At 51.9% G+C, this 13328-nt stretch overlaps 1 protein-coding gene across 1 annotated transcript; it reads right to left on the bottom strand.

Moving 5' to 3' along the window:
- Positions 1–4760: 4760 nt before the first annotated feature.
- LOC135887421 (olfactory receptor 14A16-like) lies at positions 4761–8126 on the bottom strand. Its single transcript, XM_065415187.1, has 2 exons — positions 7550–8126; positions 4761–4882 (listed from the first exon to the last, which is right to left on the bottom strand). The coding sequence occupies exons 1-2, from the start codon at positions 8124–8126 to the stop codon at positions 4761–4763; spliced, it is 699 nt and encodes a 232-aa protein (XP_065271259.1).
- Positions 8127–13328: the final 5202 nt, after the last annotated feature.

Genomic DNA, 13328 nt, shown 5'->3' with positions numbered 1-13328 from the left:
CAAGTACAGCAGTCAGCAGTGGCTAGGGAAAGGAGGTCAAGACACCGGGAGCTCCTGTGATCTAAGCCTGAGTATGCACTATGTTACCTCAACTCTCTGTGCCTCAGTTTACCAAAACAATTAATCTGAGAGATATTAACTGATATAGGAAGAACAATTCATAAAGACTCATTTATTTAGAGCTGATCCATGATTCCGTTTTGTTTGAGCTTTTAATGAATTTTCACAGATCTGGGTGAAATATTTGTCATGTTATTTTTTTCAAGCAGATTTTCCTTGTTTTCCACAGGAACATAGGAATTTCCAGAGACCAGTGCCTTGGGTCTGACTGGGGCCAGCCCCAGATGATGCACCACCCACAGCCTGGACAAAGGTTTGGAAAGTGGGGAGATCTGCCCCCAGTGCATCAGCTGCAGCATTCACTGCCTGAGTCTGCTGAGAGCCTGAGACAATGGCTCTGGAAGAGGGGAACTGCCCCACAAATCTCCATGGGGTTTGAACTCTCAGCCCCACTTCTCTGAGGACCCCAACAACCCCACCCCATCAGGGGGCTCAGTGTGGAGAGGGAGGGGAAGAGCACAGCAGTCCTGACCCCATCACCAAAGCAGATACACCCTGACTAGGAATGTAAGGACTGGGGGGACCACGATTGCCCTCAGCCTGTCTGTGGGCACCTTGCTGATCGCAAGGGGTGGGGGAGAGTCACCCACTGCCTCTTCTGGGAGGGAGCAGGGGTCCCATGCCACCATCCCACCCACCACTGACATTTCATGTGGGCACAGGGTCAAGGGGACCGAGCCCCATGCATGGCCCTGGAGTGTCTGAACCCCAGCCCTGAGAATCAGCAGAGCTATAAGGGACTAGGGGCAGGTCTACACTACGAGGTTAGGTTGAATTTAGCTGCATTAGGTCTCTTTTGTAAGCAAGGTGATCCAGTACCAAGATAGGGATATGCATTCTGGCTATTGCCCCACCACATTTAGGGAACCCCATTGCAGCAAACCATCCACTATGACAGGCACATTTCCCAGAGTCACTACCCTTGTTAGAAGAAGGTTACTGATTGCTTTGGCTACTTGGACCACAGCAGCCCACACAGTAGATTTGCCCACTCCAAATTGATTCCCGACTGACCGGTAGCAGTCAGGTGTTGCAAGCTTCCACAGGTCTATCGCCACTCGCTTCTCAACTGTCAGGGCAGGTCTCATCTTGGTATTCCTGTGCTTCAGGGTGGTGAAGCACTGGAATGCGTTACCTAGGGAGGTGGTGGAGTCTCCTTCCTTGGAGGTTTTTAAGGCCCGGCTTGACAAAGCCCTGGCTGGGATGATTTAGTTGGGAATTGGTCCTGCTTTGAGCAGGGGGTTGGACTAGATGACCTCTTGAGGTCCCTTCCAACCCCGATATTCTATGATTCTATGCTTCTAACTCACAAAGTTCCAGAAAAGTGGCCATACGCATGCAAAAGTTTCTCAGCCACTGGGAATCATTCCATACCTGCAACACTATGCGGACCCACCAATCTGTGCTTGTTTGCCAGGCCCAGAATCAGCCTTCCACTGTATCAACCTGTTCCACGTTTGTGTCCATGTTCTCCTCACAATCATCCTCGTGCTGGTGGCTCCTAGCCAGGCTATGCGCATACTGCAGGATAATGTGCGAGGTGTTTACAATGCTCACAAGAGCAGTGCTCAGCTGAGTGGGCTCCATGCTTGCCATGCTATGGTGTCTGCACAGATAACCCAGGAAAAAAGGTGCAAAACTATTTTTGCCATTCCTTTCAAGGAGGGAGGGAGGGGAATCTGACGACATGTACCGAAAACCACCCGTGACAATGTTTTTGCTCCATCAGGCATTGGGAGCTTAACTCAGAATTCCAATGGGCAGCAGGGACTGTGGGATAATTACCCACAGTGCACCACTCCGTGAGTCGATGCTAACCATGGTATTGAGGACACACTCCGCAGATCTACTGCGCTTAGTGGGGACATACACGATGGACTGTATAAAATTGTTTTCAAAAGATTGACTTCTATTAAATCAACCTAATTTCATAGTATAGACATACCCTAAGGCTGCAAGTTCAAATGCCCAACATGGGGCTGGAACCCACAACCCTAAAACTAAGAGTCACATGCTCTACCAACTGAGCTAGACAGGGTGTGCTTGAAGGCTTCTCAAAGGCACAGAAAGTGCAGAAGGAGCCCTAAGGCAGTTTCTTTGCATGCTGAGATTCATTTTCTGACATTTGCCTTCTTTCCTGGTTCCTTCCCTCTCCAGCTAGCAAACAGGGCCTGTTACAAGGCTGGTTAAATGCTGACGTCTAGACCAGAGAAGTGGTCTAGCAGCTGCTCAGAGAAACCTTTGTGGAAGGTTGGAATTTAGGATTTTCCCACCAGGAGGAGTTTCTGTTGCACTCATCCAGTGAAGGAGAGTCTGAAAAAGCTTCTCTGCTCCCAAACAGAAGCCAGACAAGACAGTTCCCCGCAGACTGCCAGACGCCTATTTTTGCAGGGAATCAGATCCCCCTGGGGTAAAACTCCTCCAAGGATGCGCAGCTCCAGGAATGTCAGAGAAGGGAATGACTGTTTGCCTTAGGAGGTGGGTGAGGGAAACCTGCAGGTCCTTAGGTCCCTCCAGTGTCTGATGAAACCATTTTTGGGGAAGGGGCCAGGGTAACCGAGGAAGACAAAGACAGGAAAGAAGGGCTTGCAGCTGCTGTGCAAACACCATGTTCCCAGGGGCCCAAGAGAAGCACGGGGGTTCAGCACTTTGGTTGCTTCCTGAGGGCACAGAACTCACAACATGGCAATGTTCAGAGCCCCGTTACACAGAGTCAGAATGCTATCAGCTCACAGCGAGAGGGAGCAACACCCCTCCCTTAGTTCTATGCTAGCGCTCCTACCAGTTGCGTGTCCTTCCCGGAAGAGGGTGCAGGTAGGCTGCTGAGAGGGTGGTTGGGTAAATGAAAGCAGCGGAGGCTTGTTGCTCTTGAGTTTTCTTTGTGTTGGTCTTGTGATTCTGAGGGAGGAAGCTGAAACACCAATTGAGTTTGCTTCAGTGCCTTCGGTTGGGCTCAGTTTGTGACCCTGAGCACCAGGGCTGGATTAACTTTTTGTGGGCCCGGCGCCAAACATATTGGTGGGAGAAAGGAGTTGGTGGGAGAAAGGAGGGAGGATGGTTAATTTCTCCTTGTTTTAAGATCCAAGGGGTTTTGGATCTGTGTTCACCAGGGAATTGGTGAAGTCTCTCAAGGCTACCCCAGGGAAGGGAATTAGTGCTTGGGAGTGGTGTCAGCCAGACCAGATCTAAGCTGTTAATTGAGCTTAGAGCTTCTCATGCAGGTCCCCCAAATCTGTACTCTAAAGTTCAGAGTGGGGAAGGAACCTTGACAAAGGCCAATGACATATTGGGCTGTTTTTGTAGGAGCATTGAAGGCAGATCGAGGGAAGTGATTATTCCCATCTATTCGGCATTGGTGAGGCCACATCTGGAGTATTGTGTCCAGTTTTGGTCCCCCCACTACAGAAGGGATGTGGACAAATTGGAGAGAGTCCAGCTGAAGGCAACTAAAATGATTAGGGGGTTGGGGCACATGACTTACTAGGAGAGGCTGAGGGAACTGGGGTTATTTAGTCTGCAGAACAGAAGAGTGAGGGGGTATTTGATAGCAGCCTTCAACTACCTGAAGAGGGATTCCATAGAGGATGGAGCTCGGCTGTTCTCAGTGGTGGCAGATGACAGAACAAGAAGCAATAGTCTCAAGTTGCAGTGAGGGAGGTCTAGGTTGGATATTAGGAAAAACTAGGAGGGTGATGAAGCACTGGAATGGGTTACCTAGGGAGGTGGTGGAATCTCCATCATTAGAGGTTTGTAAGGCCCGGCTTGACAAAGCTTTGGCTGGGATGATTTAGTTGGTGTTGTTCCTGCTTTGAGAAGGGGATTGAACTAGATGACCTCGTGAGGTCTCTTCCAATCCTAATATTCTATGATTCTAGCGCAGGCTGGGCTGTCTTTTCCACAGACACACTGTCCCACAGCAGGACTAAGCACTTAGACCTAATTATCAGTGATTTCAGCTCTAGCAGTCACGTAACAAACCAAAAGACTCTCTATGGAGCCTAATCAGCTCTATCTCTAAACAGGAGAGAGAGGCAGGTCAAATGGTGCCTGTGACTCTTAGGCAGAGTCCACACCACCAAGCAAAACACCTGTGCCTCACCCTCTCTCGCTCTTCACTAGAATATGGCATGCAAACCTCCTGCTTATTGAGTGCAGTTCAGTTGAGGGTTACCAGTACTTAATTTGTAATGAAATAGGTGCTGGGGCACAAACAAGTTTGTTACTTTCATAACTGATGTGACAAGCCCAGAGGTCCCAGGGCTATGAACTGCTGAGCCTAGAGGTGCTGGAGCTCAGCCCTGGCAAGCCCTAGCACAAATTAAGCACTGAGGGAGACTCCCTCATTCAGGCGGGCTACATACAGTTATGCTGCCCTTTACTCATACAATAAGGATAAAACATTTCATGACCCCCACATTTAATACTTACGTGATTTGTCAGGGGAGAGCTCATTCATACCTGGCTTATAAATAATAATTTGAAATTATTAGGTAGGCCAATATAGCAGAAACAAATGTGCCGATATTGTCATAAATAACAGCTGTATGAGGAGGCAAGTCTTTCTTCAGACTTTTCAAACCCATTATGCTTTCTCAGGTACAAGCTGTGATTTTTTTCAACAGCCGTCAGACTTCCTCGGCTCATTGGATCCTCTTGAGTGCCTGGTCCTGGGTGGGGACTTTAACACCATCCTTGAGAAGTGGGACTGCTTGGGGACTGAACGGTGTCCAGCCGCTGTGGACATCCTCCGGGAGATTGTCGACTGGCACGACCACCACCCAGACGAGGTGTCAACATTCACTTTTGTCCAGGTGGAGACTCATTGGTCGCACCACTCCTGGTTGGACCGCATTTACTATCACACTGTCAACTTTCATGGGTCCACTTCTCCAGCATCCGGCTGGCCCCATTGTCAGATCACCATCTGGTGACCGTGACAGCCGCTCTCAGCGTGGAGAGGCCAGGGCCAGCCTACTGGCACTTTAATAACAGCTAGCTGGAGGATGTGGGCTTCATGGCGTCCTTCCGGAAGTTCTGGGATTTTTGAAAGGCCATCTAATTCCCTTAAGCACCTTTGACAACACCAACCCATATCACTGTCTTATTGCAACTTAAAGACATAGTTTGGGAGAGTCAGATTTCCATTGGTGGTAGCCCATTTGCTGATGGATTTCCTCATGGCCTCATTCACGTCTTTGTTTCTCAGAGTATATATAAGGGATTTAACCATTGGAATTAGACCAAGTAAAAGAGAGAAAAGAATTTGTTGACCTCTATTGAAGGGTTGTCTGATGGCACCATGTAGACGACGATTTATGCTGTGTAGAACCATTGGGAAAAATGGCAGTACAGGACAGATTTTTCAAAAACACCTCTAAGGATATGTCTAAACAGCTGGCCGCAGTGAGCCTCCCAGCCTGTGTTGACAATTTGCCCTTCTCACAACCAGCCAAAACATCTAAGAACCAAGAAAGCTCACATCCACTCCCCTTTTCTCACCTATGCTTATCTTTCTTAGGCTACTTTCTGTCCAACATATGAAGTTGGTCCATTGTCCATTCCCCTGAGGGGTTAAAAGCTGAGAGTGCAGGAACACCTGTGCTCAGCAATACCGGATTTATAACGGCGCCATGGCACCGGGCCCACGGTCAAAAGGGGCCCTAGTGCGCTCTCCTCCGCCCCCCCCGCTCTCTCCTGGGGGATCAGAACTTGGTGCTGCGGGCTGCTGCGGCTCCGTGGCAGCCTCTGCCTGCAGCCTGGCTCCTGCCCCGCCCCTTTCCCCAGTGTGCTACGTACGTCTTGCCGGAGGGAGGAGGGAGCCGCAGCATGCTGCTCCGAGTCCAGGGGGGAGGAGGAGAAGAAGAGGTGGGGATGAGGCCTCTCCCCCGACTCTTTCCCCAGCGTACTACATTCCTCCTCCCCCTCCCCCCCGCTGGTCAGTTGGATCAGTCTTGCAGGCAGGAGGGGGGCAAGGAGGAGCGAGCCGCAGCACGCCACTCCGGAGAGGAGAAGATGAGCTGGGGTGAGGCCTTGGGGAAGGGGCTGGAATTGGGGCATACCCCCTCCAGCCCCCTGCGTGAGCACCCCCTGACCCCAGCCCACCCCCCAGCCCCCTGCCCACCTTAACCCCTGCAACCCCCTGCCCACCCTAACCCCTGCACCCCCCCAGCCCCCTGGGCCCCTGGCCCTGCCCTGACCCTGCACTCCCCTCACACCTCCTCAGCACCCGCTCACACACGGATTGTCTGTGGTGCCTGGGAGCAGGGGGGGCAGTGACAGGGGGACTTGTCAGTGCTAGCTGCCATGCCCCCTGCCAGTGGGAATGCTCAGAAACTACCTCCCTGCATTCCAGGGAGGGGAGGGGGTGCAGCCCAGTTTTGGGGGAAAGGGGCAGTTGTGGGGCAAGTCTGTGTGGGATGGGGGAGCTGGCGGTGACTCCGTGTGGGGGGTGTAGGAGAAGCAGGGTGTTAAGGTGGGGGTTGGTGTGGCAGGGGGCAGAGGGAGGGAGGGAGGGGAGAGTCTGGGTTGAAGGTGGTGGTTGGCTCAGTGTGTGTGTGTGTGTGTGTGTGTGTGTGTGTGTGTGTGTGTGTGTGTGTAGAAGGGGGTAGTAGAAGAGAGGGAGGTGACAGCCCTGGGGTGAAAGTGTGTTGGGAGTGGGCAGTAGCAGGGAGATTGAGGAGAGCCTTTGTTAGGGGGTTAGTTGTGTGGGATGGGGACAGTAGGAGGGATGGGAGGAGAGCCCAGGTGTGAAAATTGGGGTAGGAACTTGAGGCTGGATTGTGGTAGCCTTTGTGGTAAAGTGTGTGTGTTTCAGTGACCCTTTCTCCCTGCCAAAGATGGGCACCAGCAATTTTCCACCCCACACCCCGCCCCAAAGTTTTGTAAACATTATTGTACCAAAGTAGAAAATGCAGCTTTCAAAAAATGTATTTAGGAAACATAACTTTGGGTGGAGGAGGTGGTGGTGATGGGGAGATGCAGGTGCGACACCACTGACTGCTGCATCCGGGCTTAATATGCCTCATAAGTGAGCTAATTAAGCACTTGTGTTCAGGGCCCTAAGCAGGGGGCATGGCAGCTAGCACTGACAAGTCCCGCTGTCACTGCCCCCCCCTGCTCCCAGGCACCAAAGACATATCCATGGCCACCTACAGCTGCCACAATGACCACTAACTCTGACGAAGAAGCTTACTTCCAGTTAAAAAACTAGGAAATAAAATGGCAAAAAACTTAATTAACACAGAGTTAAGGTTTTCCAGTGACAGCTCACGCCTGTCCAGAAGGTCAAGTTCAGCTAAACTCATGCTTCTAACAAGGAAATGCTCAGAAGGGATTCTCAGCCCTGTTTTGAAGATCTGAACATATGACACCATTATAAAAGCAAAGCAGCTTAAGCCTAAGAATAAGAGAAAAGAAATAATAACTTCACCGAGGTATGAGTCAGAGCAGGCGATCTTGAGCAGCTGGGGGATTTCACAGAAGAACTGATTCACCTTGTTGCCGCCACAAAAAGGTAATGCAAATATGTTCCTAGTCTGCATAGTAGAAACGGGAATTCCACTGATCCAGGCACTGGCTGCCATTTGGACACAAGCTCCCCTGTTCATTATAGTGTCATAATGCAGTGGTTGGCAGATGGCGACGTATCGGTCGTACTCCATGATGGTGAGAAAAGCAAAGTCAGCCACAGTGAAGAAAATGAAGATAAAGACTTGGGCAATGCACCCAGAATAAGAAATCAATCTGGTGTTCAATACGGAGTTGGCCATGAACTTGGGGACAGTGACGGAGATGGATCCGAGGTCTAGTATGGACAAATTCATCAGGAAGAAGTACATGGGGGTGTAAAGGTGGTAGTCGACCGCTACAAGGATGAGAACAAGGAGATTTCCCATTAGGGCTGCCAGGTAAATCCCTAGAAACACCACCGAGTGTAAAATCTGCAGCTCCCGAACCTCAGAGAATCCCAGGAGAAGGAATTCGGTCACAGTGGTTCGGTTGGACATTTTCTTTCTCAGTAATCATGGACTGCCTGTGGAAGGAACGGAAAGGGCAAGGGTCAGGCTAGAGTCCTCCTACGTCCTCACCTCTGACAATCATACCACTAGTGAAGAGCATTGTCACACCAGTGTAAATTGCCACAGCTCCCTTACAGTTAACGGATGGCGTCCGTTTCCTCCATCTGAGGAGCTGGTCCAAGATGAGGTTTGATAAAACACAGTGTAAATATGAAACAAGTTACAACCCAAACCCAACAATCTTAGGAATGATGGTCATCCTATTGCAACAATGGAGAGCTAGTTTAGGAAAGAAGAGTAAGGCTACATCTACACTACGAGCCAGGGGAGTGATTCCCAGATCACATACACTACTTGCAATAGCTCGAGGATGGTTAGCACAAGTCTGAGAAGTAGTATAGCCATAGCAGGAGGGGAAACTGTGCTGAGTATATAGCCCCAGGGTTCAGGTGGGTTTATACTCAGTATGGCTAGTGCAGGTATACTGCTATTTATGCTCACCAAGCTAGCACACGAGTACATGTATGGAAGCTGGTGAATCACAGCCCTAGCTTGCTGAGTGGATGTAGCCTAAAAGAGTTTGGGTAATTTAACCCAGCATAATGCTGAGAGGGTTAGGCTGAGAGGGGTTATGAATATCTCTATAAATACATCGAGGGGGTAAACACCAGGGAGGGAGAAGAGCTATTGATGCGAAAGGACAATGTTGGCACAAGAAGGAATGGGGATAAATTGTCCAGGAGTAAATTCAGCTTGGAAATGAGAAGAAAGTTTGTCCCCATCAGAGGAGGGACAATCTAGAACAGCCTCCCAATAGGAGCCGTTGTGGACAAACAACCTAACTGGTGTTAACACAGAGCTGTGTAGGTTTAGGGTGGGGATTATATGACTGGGTTGCCAGTGAGAACAGGCGATTGGACTCGGTGACCCAGGTCCCTTCCAGTCATTTCTCCTTTGGACAAACAACTTGGACAGGAAACTAAACTTCTAAACCAGCGGCACAGCCTGATCCCCTCTTCCCAGGGAAACACGACACTGACATACCCAGCGCCCTGAGCACCAGCTCGTCTGTGATGATTCCACACCGAGTTCTGTGCAGAGATGGCCTGCTACCTGCTTACAGATTGATTCATGGCCCCTGATACCTGCTGCACCTGTATCTCTGTGTATAATGGGCTAGGAGCATCCCTCTGCTACTGCTATGGTTTATCGTTTCCCTCTCTACCTTCATGTCTGTGCTTTGCAGGTCAGTGGAAATCAGGAGACCTGGGTTATGTTCTTGTCTCTGCCACTGACCTTCTGGATAATCTTGGGCAAGTTGCCTCTGTTTCCTCTCCCCCCTTTTCTCTGCCTTGCCTACTAGGACTGTGATCTCAGTTAGGGAGGGCCTGTGTTTTACTATGTGTATGTTTTGTACACCTGTTTACAGCATTGGTGTTCAGTTGGCAGCAGTGTGGGACAGAGGATATGGGGATAGAGCAGGAGGTCTTGATTCTGTCCCCCTTCATTTCCTCTGTGTCCTTGGGCAGGGTTGAGATATACAGGCTTCAGGTGGCTGGTGCAACGCTGATTCTGAGTTTACAGGTGTCAGTTTCTATAAAACACAATCTGCAGGCTTTGCTGCTATACTGTTTTTTTAATCTTCCCATAACTATTTCTTTGAGACAGAAATAAACACGGTTGCAATAGAACAGACAGGTTTGAAATGGCTTTATCATTAAATATAAGAATAATGTTTCCCAACTTTGTTTAAAGCTCAATTTCCAGTTAGGGGCAGTCGGAGGTTTTCTGCCCATTTTTGTTTTTAAAATGGGATTTAAAACTAAACAAAAATGTCCAGGGAAAGTTTCTGCTATACTTGAAACAATTTTTTTTTAAACTGAAAACCTCACATTTTTTTTGTTGGCAACGTAACATCTTCACTTAACACTAGTATTTTGCTAAAAACAAATACATGTTTCGTTGCCAAATCCTGATTTTGGGTATCTGATTCAAAGTCAAAGCTTTGCACTGATTTTTTTCTCTGACTGGCTCTAGCTATCTGACTTAATTGACAGCTAAAGCCTTAAAGGGTCTGTACAAGAGTTTGCCGGGGCTCGACCCTCTCCGGGGCGGCGGGTAGCCACACCGGCTCACTACACACCGGTGAGCTTGGGAAACTCGTCCGGCCGTGAGGTCTCCCTTGGCAACTCTTGCTGTAACTGGAAGAACACGGTAAGCCCGGCCCTGCTCAGGGCAGGCAATAAGTCTAAGTCTGGAGCTCAGGCCCTCAGTCAGGACTGAGCACCAAACGAGTACCAAGTATTAAGCCCGGGCCCTCAGTCAGGACTGAGCAACAATAGTACAAGGTATTAATCCCGGGCCCTAGGTCAGGGCGGGGCAACAAACGCTGAGTCAGGGGCTCAGGCCCTCAGTCAGGGCTGAGCGACACCAGTAGGCCCAAGCCTCAAACGGCATAGGAGAGGGGGAGACTGCCACCCACAGGTTGGGTGGCAGGGGGGACGCAGGCCCTCCCACTCCACTGCGTCCCAGCCCGGGGCCCTAGCAGCAGCAGAAGACCCGCTGCTTAGTCAGTGGGGATCCTGGCCACAACACACTGACATCGGCTCTGGCAGTGCTGCAGCCAGACTGGGGTCGGCTGCCCCCGGGCTACTTCCACACTCCTCCTCGGGGCCTACCTGGGTGCTGGTATCTGCCTCTGAGGGATCCAGGACCATGGGTTCGTCAGGGCAGGGATTGGTAAGCAGGCCCGGCGGCTCCTCCGGATATCGGGAGCAGGGCAGGCCCAGTGGCTCCTCTGGATAGCGGACGCAGGGCAGGCCTGGCGGCTCCTGGCGGCCACTCCGGGCCGCGGAGTTTTCCCAGCCACAAGCTAGGCTGGAGGCGTCTGGTCTCTCTGGCGGCTGGGGCCTCACTGAGTTCTGAGGGCCAGCCTTTATACTTCCGGGTCACCGCCGGACCCTCTGGGGGGCGGGCTCTGAGCTCCCTAGCTCCACCCATTCTGGCCTCCGGATGGGCTCTTCCCCCTCCGGGGCGGCGGTGAACCACACTGGCTCACTACACACACACACATACACACACACACACACCCCTCAAGTCTGACTCCCGCTCGTCGGGGCCAGGCTCTTCCATCCCCCCGAGGCGGTACAGGAAGTCTGCGTTTGCATGTTCCTTACCAGCCCTATGCTAGATGGTGAAAGCGTAGGGTTGCAAGGCCAGATACCACCACAGTAATCGGTCATTGTTATTTTTCATTCTCATCAACCATCGGAGGGGAGCATGGTCCGTGACGAGCGTGAACGGCGCCCCCTTTGGGCGTCACAGGCCCATTTTATGGCGAGTGGCTCTTTCTTGACCACAGCGTAGTTCTTTTCACAGGGGAATAATTTTTGGCTTAGGTATAGAACCGGGTGGTCTTCTCCATCAATTTCTTGGGATAGGACGGCCCCCAGCTCTACCTCTGAGGCATCCGTTTGCAGGATGAACCCCCTGTGGAAGTCCGGGCTGTATAGGACCGGTTCCTGGCAGAGACACGTTTGGAGTGTCCGGAAGGTGTTTTCAGAGTCTGGGGACCACCGCACCTGCCGGGGGCTGTTCTTTGTCAATAGTCCGGTTAAGGGAGCTGCAATGGACACAAACTGGGGAATGAACCGCCGATAGCACCCGACGAGCCCCAGGAACTGTCGGACTTGGCATTTCGTGGTTGGTGTCAGGCAGGCTGCCAGGGCTTGTACTTTCCCGACGAGGGGCTTCACTCGACCTCCCCCTATAGTGTACCCCAGGTACGTGGTTTCTTGCCATCCAATGCGGCGCTTTTTCGGGTTGGCCATCAGTCCTGCCCGTCACAGGGATCTTAGGACCGCCGCTAACCATTCCAGGTGGTCTTCCCAGTGGCAGCTATAGATCACGACATCATCCAGATAAGCTGCCGCATAGTCTCAGTGGGGCCATAGCAGGTGATCCATCAGTCGCTGAAACGTCACCGGGGCCCCATGGAGGCCGAACGGCATCCATGTGAACTGGTAAAGTCCCGGAGGAGTGGCAAACGCTGTCTTTTCCTTAGAGGGGTCATCGAGTGGGATCTGCCAGTACCCCTTACTGAGGTCGAGGGTGGTAATAAACTGGGCCTCCCCTAGGCGGCCCAGCAACTCGTCCACACGGGGCATCGGGTAGATGTCGAATCGTGATATGGCATTCACCCGTCGGAAGTCTATACAAAAGCGTCGGGTGCCGTCGGGCTTGGGTACTAAGACCACCGGGCTACGCCACTCACTCTGCGATGGCTCGATGACCCCCAAGGCCAGCATGGCCTGGACTTCTTCCTCCACCTCCTGGCGCATTCGGTACAGCAGTGGCCTGGTCGTTTCTCGGATTACCTTCCCTGGCTCGGTCTGGACAGAGTAGTAGACCAGGGTCGTGTAGCTAGGTAGGGCCGTGAAGGTTCCCTGGAAAGCCTGCAGGAGACATTTGGTCTGCTTGCACTGCTCCTCCATGAGAGTGTTGCCGAGCAGGGGAGCCACGGGGTCCTTGGTCTGGTGTGCGCGGGGACCGAACTCCGGCTCCGGCGGGTATGGGTTAATCAGCAGGCCCTCCCGCTCCCGCCACGGTTTCAACAAATTCACATGATATCACTGAGTCTTCTTGCGCCGGTTGGGCTGGTGGATCTCGTAGGTGACGGGCCCAACCTTCCGAGCTACCTCGAAGGGTCCCTGCCAACGTGCCAGCAGCTTCGACTCGCTCGAGGGCAGGAGGAGCAGGACCCGATCCCCAGGTTCAAAGTCACGCACCTGCGCCTCCTGGTTATAAGTTTGTTCCTCCTTGTCCTGTGCAGCTTTTAAGTTTTCACGAGCCAGGGCCCCGGCGTGAGCAAAGTACTCCTGCAACTGGAGGACATATTTCAGGAGTCCCTGGGTTGGAGAGGGGGACTGCTCCCAAGTTTCCCGCATTAAGTCCAACAGGCCCCGTGGACGGCGCCCATACAACAGTTCAAACGGGGAGAACTTGGTGGAGAACTGGGGTACCTCGCGGATGGCTAACAGCAGGGGATGGAGCAACTGGTCCCACCGGCGTAGCTCCTCCGGGGGGAACTTCCACAGCATCTCCTTGAGGGTCCGGTTGAATCGTTCCACCAGTCCGTCCATCTGCGGGTGGTAGACAGAGGTCCGTAACTGTTTGACCCCCAGAAGCTTG

Source organism: Emys orbicularis, chromosome 13 (genome assembly GCF_028017835.1).
Source record: "Emys orbicularis isolate rEmyOrb1 chromosome 13, rEmyOrb1.hap1, whole genome shotgun sequence".
Classification (NCBI taxonomy): domain Eukaryota; kingdom Metazoa; phylum Chordata; order Testudines; family Emydidae; genus Emys; species Emys orbicularis.
Note: the sequence above shows the minus strand (reverse complement) of the source record. Positions and strands in the feature narration are given on the sequence as shown.

Bases quoted from the DNA above. Each gene is read 5' to 3' on its own strand.
- LOC135887421 (XM_065415187.1), bottom strand. From the start codon at position 8,126: ATGTCCAACCGAACCACTGTGACCGAATTCCTTCTCCTGGGATTCTCT. The intron at 4,883-7,549 runs GTGAAGTTATTA...TGGTCGTGCCAG, and splicing joins CTGCTCTGACTCATACCTCG to TCGACAATCTCCCGGAGGAT.